The 14,323-nt window shown below is 35.8% G+C and overlaps 1 protein-coding gene across 2 annotated transcripts in view; it reads left to right on the plus strand.

Moving 5' to 3' along the window:
- Positions 1-14,323, plus strand: part of BLTP1 (bridge-like lipid transfer protein family member 1) — a 193,618-nt gene that overhangs the window by 7,420 nt on the left and 171,875 nt on the right. For both annotated transcript variants that reach the window (XM_065877169.1, XM_065877170.1), the window contains exons 3-4: positions 2,550-2,628; positions 3,794-3,858. In XM_065877169.1, coding sequence (XP_065733241.1) covers positions 2,550-2,628; positions 3,794-3,858 — 144 coding nt within the window. The remainder of the gene's footprint in view (positions 1-2,549; positions 2,629-3,793; positions 3,859-14,323) is intronic.

Below are 14,323 nucleotides of genomic sequence, written 5' to 3' on the forward strand. Positions count from 1 at the left end.
TTTTTCTTGATGAGTCTGGCTAATGGTTTATCAATTTTATTTATCTTCTCAAAGAACCAGCTTTTAGTTTTATTGATCTTTGCTATTGTTTTCTTTGTTTCTATTTCATTGATTTCTGCTCTGATCTTTATGATTTCATTCCCTCTGCTAACTTTGGGTTTTGTTTGTTCTTCTTTCTCTGGTTCCTTTAGGTGTAAGTTTTGATTGTTTACTTGAGGTTTTTCTTGTTTCTCGAGGTAGGCTTGTATAGCTATAAACTTCCCTCTTAGAACTGCTTTTGCTGCATCCCATAGGTTTTGGATCGTCGTGTTTTCATTGTCATTTGTCTGTAGGTATTTTTTGATTTCCTCTTTGATTTCTTCAGTGATCTCTTGGTTATTTAGTAACGTATTGTTTAGTCTCCATGTGTATGTGTTTTTTACATGTTTTATCCCTGTAATTGAGTTCTAATCTCATAGTGTCGTGGTCAGACAAGATGCTTGATATGATTTCATTTTTCTGAAATTTACTGAGGCTTCATTTGTGACCCAAGATGTGATCTATCCTGGAGAATGTTCCGTGCGCACTTGAGAAGAAAGTGTAATCTGCTGTTTTTGGATGGAATGTCCTATAAATATCAGTTAAATCTATCTGGCCTGTTGTGTCATTTAAAGCTTCTGTTTCCTTATTTATTTCCATTTTGGATGATCTGTCCATTGGTGTAAGTGAGGTGTTAAAGTCCCCCACTGTTATTGTGTTACTGTCGATTTCCTCTTTTGTAGCTGTTAGCAGTTGCCTTATGTATTGAGGTGCTCCTATGTTGGGTGCATATATATTTATAATTGTTATATCTTCTTCTTGGATTGATCCCTTGATCATTATGTAGTGTCCTTCCTCGTCTCTTGTAACATTCTTTATTTTAAAGTCTATTTTATCTGATATGAGTATAGCTACTCCAGCTTTCTTTTGATTTCCATTTGCATGGAATATCTTTTTCCATCCCCTCACTTTCAGTCTGTATGTGTCCCTAAGTCTGAAGTGGGTCTCTTGTAGACAGCATATATATGGTTCTTGTTTTTGTATCCATTCAGCAAGCCTGTGTCTTTTGGTGGGAGCATTTAATCCATTAACATTTAAGGTAATTATCGATATGTAGGTTCCTATGACCATTTTCTTAATTGTTTTGGGTTTGTTTTTGTAGGTCCTTTTCTTCTCTTTTGTTTCCCACTTAGAGAAGTTCCTTTAGCATTTATTGTAGAGCTGGTTTGGTGGTGCTGAATTCTCTTAGCTTTTGCTTGTCTGTAAAACTTTTGATTTCTCCATCGAATCTGAATGAGATCCTTGTCAGGTAAAGTAATCTTGCTGGTAGGGTAGTCGTAGTTTCTTCCCTTTCATCACTTTAAGTATATCACGCCACTCCCTTCTGGCTTGTAGAGTTTCTGCTGAGAAATCAGCTGTTAACCTTATGGGAGTTCCCTTGTATGCTATTTGTCGCTTTTCCCTTCTTGCTTTTAATAATTTTTCTTTGTCTTTAATTTTTGCCAATTTGATTACTATGTGTCTCGATGTGTTTCTCCTTGGGTTTATCCTGCCTGGGACTCTCTGCGCTTCCTGGACTTGGGTGGCTATTTCCTTTCCCATGTTAGGGAAGTTTTTGACTATAATCTCTTCAAATATTTTCTCTGGTCCTTTCTCTCTCTCTTCTCCTTCTGGGACCCCTGTAATGTGAATGGTGTTGGGTTTAATGTTGTCCCAGTGGTCTCTTAGGCTGTCTTCATTTCTTTTCATTCTTTTTTCTTTATTCTGTTCTGCCGCAGTGAATGCCACCATTCTGTCTTCCAGGTCACTTATCTGTTCTTCTGCCTCAGTTATTCTGCTATTGATTCCTTCTAGTGTAGTTTTCATTTCAGTTGTTGTATTGTTCATCTCTGTTTGTTTGTTCTTTAATTCTTCTAGGTCTTTTTTAAACATCTCTTGCATCTTCTCGATCTTTGCCTCCATTCTTTTTCTGAGGTCCTGGATCATCTTCACTGTCATTATTCTGAATTCTCTTTCTGGAAGGTTGCCTATCTCCACTTCATTTAGTTGTTTTTCTGGGGTTTTGTCTTGTTCCTTCATCTGGTATATAGCCCTCTGCCTTTTCATCTTGTCTGTCTTTCTGTGAATGTGGATTTTGTTCCACAGGCTGCAGGATTGTAGTTCTTCTTCTTTCTCCTGTCTGCCCCCTGCACTGCTTTGGATTTATTTAATGGCTATGCCTAATTAAGGGAATTATCCATAGGAAGTAGCTGTTTAAACTAGTGTTCTCAAAAAATAAAATAAAATAAAATAATGTTCTCATATAGTTATTTAGTAGCTCAGTTCATAGTGATGATATGTATGGCACTTTTTGTTATATTTGAGGGAAAAATGTTAGAAGGTTAGTAAGGCTTTAAGGATATCAGAAAGGGCGTAGGGAGAGAACATTTAATTATTGAGTAAATTGAATGCTAGGAGCATTTAAAGCTTTAAGGGCTCTACTGTCTTTCAAAACAATTACATTAATTGCTGTTGTTTTTTCCCTACAATAGGCTCCTTTTCTTTCTCTGTTCTTTCTGGAAAAGTCATGGTTCGTGAAATCTATTACATTACAGAAGACATGTCTATTAGGTAAGAATAAATAAATAAATAAATCTGGGCCCATCTTAAACAAATTTGAAATATTTCAAAATTTTTTTTGATTATGATACTGTATTGAATATGACTTGCTTTTTCATATTAGAAATGTTGGCCTTTTCAAATAAAGTCATAAATCAAAAATCATTTTCTTCAGTGACTCATACTTGGTGAATTGATTTTTTTAAATATTTCTATCAGTGGATTAATTTAGCTAAGGTTTAAGCTGGCAAAATATTATTGAATAGCAGCTTATGGAAATGAATAATCTTATATCATCTGTAGTTTTAAATATTGAGCCATTAGATTACCTGACCATTTTTGTTGTAGAATTCATTGTGGTCATTTGTTATGTAAGCAAGGATCGGAGACGTTGATAACTCTCATCCATTAGTTCCTTAGTATAGATAGTCAGTTTTTAGAATTTTTTAGCGCTTACTAGCATTTCTAATTTTACCTTAAGGCGGAAATGAAATCTGAATATAATAAGAAATGATAGTTCATATGTTTGATATATTTTGTCTTCTGTAAGCCTTGAAAGAAAAGCTTACTCTTATTTTTGTGATTTGCTTAAAATTTGTTACTTAGATAAAACTTGAAGATATGGAATTAGTTGAGAGGTGCTAGGGTTTGGCAGCCCTCGTACCTCACTTATAACGGAGAGTTAACTTCTTTGTGAGTCTAAAATTATTTCCAAGTTAAAAGTAAAAAGTAAAAGTTAGGCTATAATTCCATGCTTCTGGGATATGAAGTGTTGTATCATTGTAGAAATGAAAGAAAATCTTTAAAAGTTTTCCCTTAGTGTGCTAAAATCCCCCTTTGAAGATTTGGCTTTTAGTTTATATAATTTTAACTCCTTTTTTAAATTAAAAAATTTTTAAATTTATAAAAGAAAAAGTTTTTTCTGTTAACACTTTATTTTCCTGTTAAATGTAATGTGGTATTACAGTTTACCTAAATAGAAGAATCTGAGAGCTTTGCAAATCTTCTTTTCCTTTCTTAACTAGAAGATTATGAAACATCTTGGTATGCTAGTGTGCTGTTGAAAATTTTGTGTATTTCCTTATTATCAATTGCTTGCATTTTATAATAACTAATTAAGAAATGAGTTAAGTAAATTGTTACTTAAGCTTTCATTTCTGTAATTTATCTTGCTTAGAATTCAAGATGGATTTATAATTTTTCGGTGGTGGAAAATGTATAACCCAAAGCAGAAACAACATGGTGAGCTTTCATTTTTTCATGTGTTTGAAATCTTCAATCATATAATCAGAATTTTCATTTGTAGATGTTGGAATGTCTCACATTTTGTAACAGTTAAAAATATTTTAAAAAGCTTTGGAGTTTACAGAACTGATTTTAATACCCCTTGGCTGGAAATCCTTCAGCAGCTTTCCTCTTGCATGGTTAAATGTAGTTTCTTTAGCCTGTTATTTACTTAGGGTTTTTCTCAGTATGACCCTTACCCACATTTCCACCCTTACCTCCTATTACATCTATGGACTTAATCTCATACTGTGGTTAGAGTGGCCTTCCTAGCACTCTTTAATCATTCTACTAAGACACTTCTCTTACTTTTCAGCTTCTTTGACTTTATTTATACTTTTACGTGACATTGTGACTAATTCTCATTTATCTACTATGGTAAGGATGAGCAGAAAAGAGGAATTGCAGACTTTGACTCTCTTCTGGTTCTGCTTTTTATCATCAGAATTTTCTCTCAGAATATTGTCCTCAAATCTTCATTTCACAACTGTAGGTGTTCCTGTCTGTGAATGTACCCTTCCTTCTCTACATTAACCACACCAGTGGCCTCAAGGAGAGTACACCTTGTCTTTACTTTCTAGAATATTGATTCTCAAATATTTTTGATCTCAGGAACCTATTACATTGTTCTAAATTATTGAGGATTCCAAAGAGCTTTTATTCATGTAAGTTATATCTATTTATATTTACTGCATTCAAAATTAAGCCTGATCATTATAGAAACATTTTTATTTCATTAAAAATACCTATCATAAATCCATTACATATTAAAATAAATAACAATCTTAATGAAGAATAACTTTTCCAAAGCAAAAAAATTAGTGAAAAGAGTGACACTGTTTTATATTTTGCAAATATTTGAAATATCCTAATGGAAGATAATTGAATTCTCACCTCTGCTTTTATATTCAGTCTGTTGTACCATATACTTCATGTAGCCTTTAAAAAACTCCACTGTCCACTCATGGGAGAATGAGAAAAAGTCAAACATCTTAGTATAATACTATGAAAATAATTCTGACTTTGTGGTCCTCCGGAAAGGGTTTCAGTATCTCCCCAGAGGTCCCTGGACCATACTTTGATAACTACAGAGATTTTAAGTGGGACCTGGGAGTGTAAGGTCAAAAGAGGACGAAACCCTTCCACCTTTTCTTTGTGATGAAGACCTCTGTTTCTGGCACCCCATTGAGATTCTGAAATGGTGGTTGGCTCTGTATAACTTTGGAATTTTGCAATTAAATGTTGGGTTTTGTGTGTGTGTGTGTGTGTGTGTGTGTGTGTGTGTGAGCTCATCTCGGAATTTTACCATCGTATATAACTTGTTTGTATAGGAAAATAGATTTAAATTTCCAAAAGTTTTAAAACTTATCAAAACTTTGAGCTATCCTAAATTACTTTTAGATTTTGCTATTGTTTCACCATTGTTTAGTCTTTTTTTAAACTGTCATTTCCTTGCTCCCACGTATCTTTTGCCCCTCCTATATAATACGTAATAATGTACTCTACCTTGAAAAGGTTGGCATTAGTTGGTTACAATTTGACATCTGAAGAGGTAATGAAATCAGAATGATTAGAAGAAATATTGGCAAATTTCATGTCTGGAAAAGGTTTTCTAAAAATTAGAGTTGTACATTAGATAATTTTGAACAGAGGCTGAGTGACTTCATATGATAAAAGTATTCTGTGGGACTTTGGAATAGGATTTTTACAATCTTTCATCTGTGATTAAGAATGGCTGGCTGTATGTTATTACCAGTCTTCAGTCTGTGATTTTAGAATATCAGTTGTTAAACCAACCTTTTTACCTCTTTTCTTAGCATTTACTAGAAGCATTCTCACAGGAAAAAAAAAATGTTCTTTAGATATTATGTTAGTGCATTGGGAATCTTTTAAGTTTTGACTTTTTATGAAATCTGAATAAATTCAAAATTTTGAGTCACTTTGCTACACTGTTAACCATGTTAAATGTTGTGGAGAGAATTTTCTTGCCTTTTTTTTTTTAATTTTTAAGTCTTAAAGGTGGCAGTTAAGTAAAGATATCTTACACTTTAGAGATGGTTAAAGCTCATTCCTGAGAGCCAAGTTTTTTTGAGCTCAGTCCCAGCTTCTAACACATTTACTTAACTTTGTGCAGGCCCAGTATTTCTGCCTCTGATTTAGTTCGAAAAGTCCATCTGATTTGTCCCTTAGAGATAGATTACTTTAGGAGAATATTTTTCCTCAGCACATCATGCTTCTTTTAATCTTGTAGTCTGTTTGTTAGGTGACTTGCTGTTTTGATTTAATCTTCTTTTTTTTCTCTTTACATGTTTAGTTAACATAAGCTTTGTTGTTAACAAGGTTACTACAGTGGAGCTGAAACAAAAATTCTCTTCATTTATATAGCTTGTTTGTGATAAAAAAAAACTATTTGTATATTTATATTAGGAATTTTATTCCCAATTTTTTTTTTTTTTTAGTGTTTTAAAATGTTCATGTGAACTGATAAAGCTGTAGGGGGCGGTGGGGTGAGGAAGCCCATTCGGCCTTAGGGCACCTCCACCCCATGCTTTTTACCCCAGGATTCCAAGGAACACAGTTAGGAAACAACCAATTTTTCTCAAAATCTGTTACCAATTTGGAAACAATTAATGTTCTCAAAACCCCTCATTTGGCAGATGGAAAATCAGAAACTACTGTGATTATAGCTGGTAAAATTGGGACAAAAACCCAGGTCTGCTAACTTCCAGTCTAGTGCTTCTTATATTTATAAGACAACCTTGTCAAATGTGGCCTAAGAAGTTTCCTTAGAGATTCTTATGGATAAACACTGATCACAGCTTATGGGGAGGAATGAAGACATTTGCAGTATCCAGAGGCAACTGCACGACTTAAACTAAGCCTACTGCGATTGCCCATTTCAGAATTTTCTTTGACACAGGGAATACCATCCTAAATTGTTTATAGTCTTTTTTTTTTAAGAAAATAATTCATTTTATCATGAAATGTAACATCTTAAAGTGGATTGCTATTCACCAAAACACATGGATGAGGGTCAAGAGTAACTGACCCAAGTTCTTTAGGAAAGAGGTAACTTTTGATAAAAATCTTTACCTAATTGAAAAGATTTTTATTTTGAATTCACTTTACTGATCATTGTGTTAAGTTGGAGTGGGGGATAAAAAAAAGAGGTGCTATCCACATCCACTTGAGGGAATACATGCGTACAAACAATTGTAATTAAAGAAAAAATGGAGCAATGAGTGTGTGTTAAGGAAAAATACTGAGAACCATCTTCAAAGTTGGTCCATACCAACTTTCGTATGGACCACTTGGTGTGGTCCCAGCTGGTTCATGGTTTGATGATGTTGAAAGTTCTGCCCATTGGTCAAGAAGCAGAATGGTAGATGGAGGGCTGTTGTGAAAGTTCCATCTCTTAGGCAGCATGCTTGATGATGACAGTGAGTAGGATTGTGTCATGCAGAGGCGGAGTGGGTGGGAGGGTAGCTCAGATGGAATAACTGGTTTGACCAATGGCAATAAGGTTGGAAAACGGATGTTTAGGAATTAACAACTCCATTTGGTGGTAAATATAAGGTAAAGGAATAATAGGGGATAATTTGGAAGCTGTGTTATGGAGGATATTGAACACCTGGCAGCCACTGCCGTGAAAGGTTTTTGGGCAGCGGAGTGATATGAACTTAGCTCATTTCAAAGAATATAGCAAAATGTAATCACTACTTGAGATGCATAACCCAAGACTAATGTAATAGCTCAAATATTAGCTCTTCCTTGACTGGCTCTCCCCTGTCATTTCTTTGTGTCTTGAATTCTTTTTGTCACTCTTAATGTTAACATAAATCTGTGTCTCTGCTCTCCCTCTGTAATTGTCCATAATGTAGAACAGAAATATTACCATAATTTTTGGATATTTTATGTTTTTCTTAATATTGAATAACATTTAAATTATTTTTTCCAAATTGTTCTTTCTCATTTTTTTTTTATGCCAACAGTTTGCAGTAGAAAAAAGATCTCACCCCTCCATTTTACAGTGATGTTAAAAGTTGGTAGACTTTATCAGTTATCACTTTTATAATTCTAATTATTTGCTCATAGTTTTACCTACATTTAAAAATTTAAATGTATGTGCTCATGAATAGCACAGCTTTGGTGAATGGTCAAAGAAGTTTCTCTTCCATATGCTTTTAAAAGATATTCTTTGTTGTAAAGGATGATGTTCTTAACAATGTGCTCACAGTTACACCCTTCAAAGGTAAAGACACAATGCCAAATAACAGTGCAGGAATAAGCAGTTTGGTCTAAGTACATTATTAGTCTAGCATTTATAAGGGACAGAATTTATCAGTAGAATATAGTGTAGAGGAATGAATAGGCTGCAAAGTAAGCTTTTGATAAAAAGTTGGACAATATTATGGAATATAGGTTAAAATAGTGAGCTCTATTCAGTAGCAAGACCTTACGTTCTGGATATTACTTCTTGCTGATTAAGGAAAGATCCATGTGCTTTGACAGTTAACCAAGCAGGAAGTAGAGATGATTGATAATTCTTGGTGGAAAATTTAGAAGCCTAACTGGGGCATGTGCCTGAGAAGATACATGGCCACTAGCCTTCCAAGGAGACAGGCCCCATTGGTGGGTAGGGCCAAGATTTTCATTAGGAAGTTTTAGAGCTGCTCTATTATGAGAAAAGAGGTGTGTTGAGTGCTGAAACTACTATGCCATAGAGCTTGGTTGGGATAATTTAAGCCAGGAAAAGATTTAAAGTTGTCACTTGTCCAGTTTACCCCTTTAAAAAAGAGAAAACAGAACACATCTAATTCATTTACCATAGAGTTTGTTGTAAAATATGCCCTAGGCCACGAATTAGTGATCTGTTATAGATGGTTGTTGGCTAAAGGCCACTTAATGAGGATATCAGTCAAAAAATTTATTTTTAGGGTATTTAATTTTAAGGGATTCTTTTGGAAAATAAATAGCAGGGCCAGTTGCCTCTTAATATGTGGTGATATATCATAGTGTTTAAATTCATACTAGTCTGACAAACTAGGCATGCATCCTTCTTATCCCGAGGAATTCTTGGGCTGTTGAGAAGCGAAAGGATGATGGTAAAGTATGTCCCTTTCTGTTATTTTGTTGCTTAGAAGTTTTAGCCTAATATAATCTAGTACTTTTAAATTTGTAGCATCTAGATCTTGTTTGTTAAATACATAAAGGAAATAAAAATCCCTGAACAATTCTTAAAAGGTCAGCAGACTATTTTGTCTTTGTGCTAAGTATCGATTCTAAGTATTACAGGGCTTTGTCAGCACTTCTGCACTTTAGATTTTTTACTGCAAATAACATGTGTCCCAATTATATAATTAAATAAGTGCCTTTTTCCTGATTTCCCTTTGGAAAACAAGAAGTCTCAATTAGCTGTTTGCTTAGGAGACTTAAGCTGTTCTACAACATTCATTTACTTTTTTCCTCCATAAATTAACTGCTTGTTAAGAGCCTTTTATGTCTATACTTCTGTCTATTGGGTATTTTATTAAAAAATGAGTTTGGGAAGCCCATTATGTGAATGTTAGATGACAAGGAGTATGAGAAAGAGAAGATTTCTGCCTTCAAGGGTAGAGCAGTGTTAATGTAGAGAGAAGATTTAAAAGAGCCAGTTGATTATACCTTTCTTAAATTATGTATAAAATAAAGTTTTCCATTTGACTCCCAGTATCATCAGAATGAATGAAACCTAAAAACTGCTTTTAAAATTTCCAGGAGAGATAAATGTCAGTGAGAAATCTAGTGTTACCAGAATTTAACAATTAAATACTACATTTAAGTTTTGACTATTGATCAGTTTTTTTTTTTTTTATAAAATGCAAAGAAATAACTGGACCCGTTTTGTACATTTCTGTTTTCAGGGATTAATAACTTTTTTACTTTTGAAATAGTCATTACATTTATTAATATAATTGATAAGTAATTTTATTTTGTGGTTAAGAACCTATTTAGAGGCCTGGATTTTAGTCTACTTCCTAGTTATATAATCTTGGGCTCTGACTGCTAGGGTTGTTGTGAGGATTAAATGAGATTATATGAGTAAAGTGCCTAGAACAGTTCCTGGAACATAGCAACTGTTCGATAGAGGTGAGCTGCTTTTGTTATTATGATGAACATTATGTCATATTATGAAATGAAAAATTATTTAAAAAGAAGAGAATTCAGTACAAATCAAAAGTGAATACATAATTTATATGACTAGTAAGGATTTGACCTGCAAAGTCAGGGGAACTAACTAGTATTTATGGTATACAGCAATCCTACAGGTAGGTAGAGGTATTCTCATTTTATAGATGAGAAAAATGAGGCTCAGCGTGGTTAAGGTACTTGCCTTAGCTCACAGCATTGGTAAATAATGTTACAGGAATCCAATCTTATATCCTTTCTACTGTTTATTTACTGCCTCTTTCTAATTCCTGGAGAATCTAGTGTAGGATTCCCCAACTTTCTTCTTTCCCCCCCAAAAAAGCTGTATATGTGTGTTGCTGAAATTAGGCCTCTGTACACTGGTGCTGGATTAAATCTCAGAGACAGAGTTTTGGGTGAAGTAGAAAGGAATAGCTTTATTACTTTGCCAGGTAAAGGGGGCCACAATGGGCTAATGTCCTCAAGACTGTGTGTCCCACCCTGGAGCGGGTAGTGAGGAATCTTATAGTGTTCAAGGAGCAAATTGTCATTAGCTTGTGGACATTCTTCTGATTGGTTGGTGGTGACATAATGGGGAGTCAGCATCATCAGCCTTCTAGTTCCAATCAGTCTGGTGTCTGCGTGCTTGTGGGCAGCATACAGATAATTTCTTCCACCTGATGGGGATTTCAGTATCTGCAAAACAGCTCAAAGGACATGGCTCAGAATATTATCCATAGTCCTTGAGGGAGAACTAAAGGTCCTTGACTTTGTTTAATGGCTAAAGTATTATTTTGTCTTGCTTGACTATTTCCCTTTCTTTCTGCATTTTCCACTTCTTTGATTAAATTAATTCTTTGACTAAAGTTTTTCTAGAGACAAAAGGCAGGCAGAGGACATGGGTGGCTCTCTATTCTGAGAAGTTCTCACAGGGTCCTTCTTAGTTATGTGTGTGTGTGGGTATGCATGCATGTACTCACATGTCTATATGTGAGAGATACATGCCTTTGAAACCTATCTGTCTTTTGGTAGAGTGCTCATCTATCTGTTAGGGCAGGTGTTTATTTATCAGGATGTGCCCTGTTGACCTGGGAAGGTATCCCTGTCTGTGTGTGGGGTACCTCTGCATGTGGGCTCTGTATGTACGTACTTACCTCTGTGAGGGTGATGCTCTGAGTACTGAATATGCTAGTACAGTACTACTTGTATTCATGCATCTGCATGTGTGGCTCTGTGAGAGTACATGTATACGTATGTATGTGTTTGTCCTTGTGAGTGGTTCTGTGTTTGAGTGCTTAAATGAGTGAATGCCCCCCTCTGTATATGTGTGCTCACCTCTGTGTATGTGCTTTTTCCTATGTTTCTGTCTCTATGGGTGTGCTCTTGGGCCACCTTTTTGCATCTGTGTTTGTTGGGATAGGGGTTGACGGATGGAGAGGGAATTGCCATATGGAATATTCCTGGGGATGGCAGAAAGCTGGGATTATTGACAGAAAAGATCCTGGGCAAAGACTCTGAAGAGAATAAGGCCATGTAAGCTTGGAGATCAACCAGGCTTGGAGATCTGATTTACTGTTTAATCACATAGCTTGCTGGCTGGAATATTAGTAATTCAGGTGAAACAAATAGAAGCAATAGAACAAAGAAGTTGAGTGTGAACTCAGCTAAATCTCTCTATTTAAAAATATGAAACCAAATGCTGCTTTTAAAGTGCTTATAGATTCACTATTTCTTCAGTATTTTTCTAAAGTGATTTTTGGAAGGAAAAGAGTGATCTAGGTATTTTGTTCAATCTTACTTAAAATTTAAAAGCCCATCTATTATTTCTGTTTAAGAATTTAACATATTTATTGAGCCCCTTCTACATACCAGGCACTGTTTTAGGCACCAGGGATAGAAGAGTGAACACAACAGGAAAAAATCATCTCTAATGGAGTTTACATTCTAGTTGGGGGAAGTGACAATCAATAATAAATAATGCAAAAAAAAAAAAAAAACAGTTGGGAAAATGGGTAGGGATTGTTGAGAGGATCTTGCATTGTTTTAATATTAAGTATTTAGTGTTTATCAGTGTTTTCAAAATACTTTCAGAGATTAATACCTTTATCTTTGTACGTTGTTGTCTTTAGTAAGTTAATGTAGCCATATTCTTTTGTATCGGTTATATTGAAAGAAGAGAATCAGAAGTGCGTGTCCAGCAAGTTGAAGATCAAATTGAGAGTAATCCTGTTTCCATTTTTATACAGTCATCATTTGTTTATTCATCACTGCTGATCCAATTAGGAGCTAGTCCAGACTCTTGATTTTCCCCATGGCTCCTTCTGTAGCTCATCCACTGGCCTTTATAGTATATGCCTAACGATCAAGGCATTTGTATTCAGGGATCATGATCAAGTGTTCCAAAAGTAAATTTGAAAACAAATGCCTTAAATGAGTTTTGAGGTAAATTTTGATTGAGTTGCTTTATGACCTTGAAGAATTGCATAATGATTAATTCCTACTTGTATAGATCAAAGTGGGAATAGAAAAATAACCTACTTTGCATTTATTATGCTTCCACATGTTGGGTTTCCAAAAAGTCTTAGATCTATTTGTTTGAGGATATTTTTGTTTTACTTAGGAGTATGATTTGTGGTAAGATGCTCTGTTCCTCTTTCATACAAATGAGCCCTACTATGTACTAAGAATTGTTCTAGGCACCAGAGATACAATAGTGAATAAAACAAGTTTTTTCTCTTAAAGAGCTTGCTTCATTCTGAATCCTTGCTTGGGAAGGATTCAGATAATTAGCAAGTAAATATATGTAGCATCGAGGAATGAGTGAGGAAAATATGGCATTGAGGAGAGTCAGAGTCGGGTCAGTAGAGTAGACAGTGCTGTTTTGCAGGGAGGGTGCTGTGTACATAAGGAAGTCGGGAGAGGCTTCATTGATAGGGGATGGTTAAACAGAAACATGAAGCAAGTTAAGGAAATGAGTTATTGTGACTATCTGGGGGAAGGACATTTCCTGGTTGTTCAGGTTCTGTTTATAACCAAAATGGAGGCCAGTTTATTGGAGGGAGGACTGGAAGGGGAGAAGAGTGCAGATCCTATAAGATTTTATAGGTCACTTTTAAAGGAACTTGGTATCAATGAGAGAGGAGACCATCAGAAAATTAGGGAACAGGAGAGTGACATGATTTTAGTTAGGGTTTTTTTTTTTTTTTTTTTTTTTTTGCGGTACGTGGGCCTCTCACTGTTGTGGCCTCTCCCGTTGTGGAGTACAGGCTCCAGACGCGCAGGCTCAGCGGCCATGGCTCATGGGCCCAGCCGCTCCGCGGCATGTGGGATCCTCCCAGACCAGGGCACGAACCTGTGTCGCCTGCATCAGCAGGTGGACTCTCAACCACTTCAGCACCAGGGAAGCCCTAGTTAGGGTTTTTGGAAGATCTGGCCACTGTGTAAAGCACAGGCATAAGGGAAATAAGGGCAGAAGCAGGGAGAGTAGTTACGAGGCTATTGTGTTAAAACAGGTGCAGGTTGATGGTGACTTGCGCCAGAGTGGTGAGGAGTGGTTTCTGGATATGTGTTGAAAGAAAAGCTGACAAGATTTGCTGATAATATCTGGGACAAGAAAGAGAGCAGTCAAATTTTTTGGCCTGAGCAATTGAAAAGATTGACTTGCTGTTGATAAGGTGGGGAATATTGTGGAGTAGGTTTGGGTGGGAAAATCGAGTGTTTGGTTGGGTATGTCAAGTGCGTGATGCCTGTTAGACATCAAATTGGAGATATTTGAGTAGGCTGCTGGATATTTGACCCTGACATTTTGAGAAGAGGTCATGAATGATTACTGTAGAAAGGTTTAAAACCTAATGAGTGATAAAGTTTGATTTACTTATTTAAAAATGATAATGAGGGCTTCCCTGGTGGCACAGTGGTTGAGGGTCCACCTGCCGATGCAGGGGATGCGGGTTCGTGCCCCGGTCCGGGAAGATCCCACATGCCACGGAGTGGCTGGGCCCGTGAGCCATGGCCGCTGAGCCTGCGCGTCCGGAGCCTGTGCTCCGCAACGGGAGAGGCCACAACAGTGAGAGGCCTGCATACCGCAAAAAAAAAAAAAAAAAAAGATAATGATATTTATAGCTATTAAATCTTAGAATACTTCATATGTATTTTAAAAAAGTGTGTTTCTTTTTTTTTTTTTTTTTTTTTTTTTTAAACATCTTTATTGGGGTATAATTGCTTTACAATCGTGTGTTAGTTTCTGCCCTACAAC

This window comes from Phocoena phocoena, chromosome 5 (genome assembly GCF_963924675.1).
Source record: "Phocoena phocoena chromosome 5, mPhoPho1.1, whole genome shotgun sequence".
NCBI classification, from domain to species: Eukaryota; Metazoa; Chordata; class Mammalia; order Artiodactyla; family Phocoenidae; genus Phocoena; species Phocoena phocoena.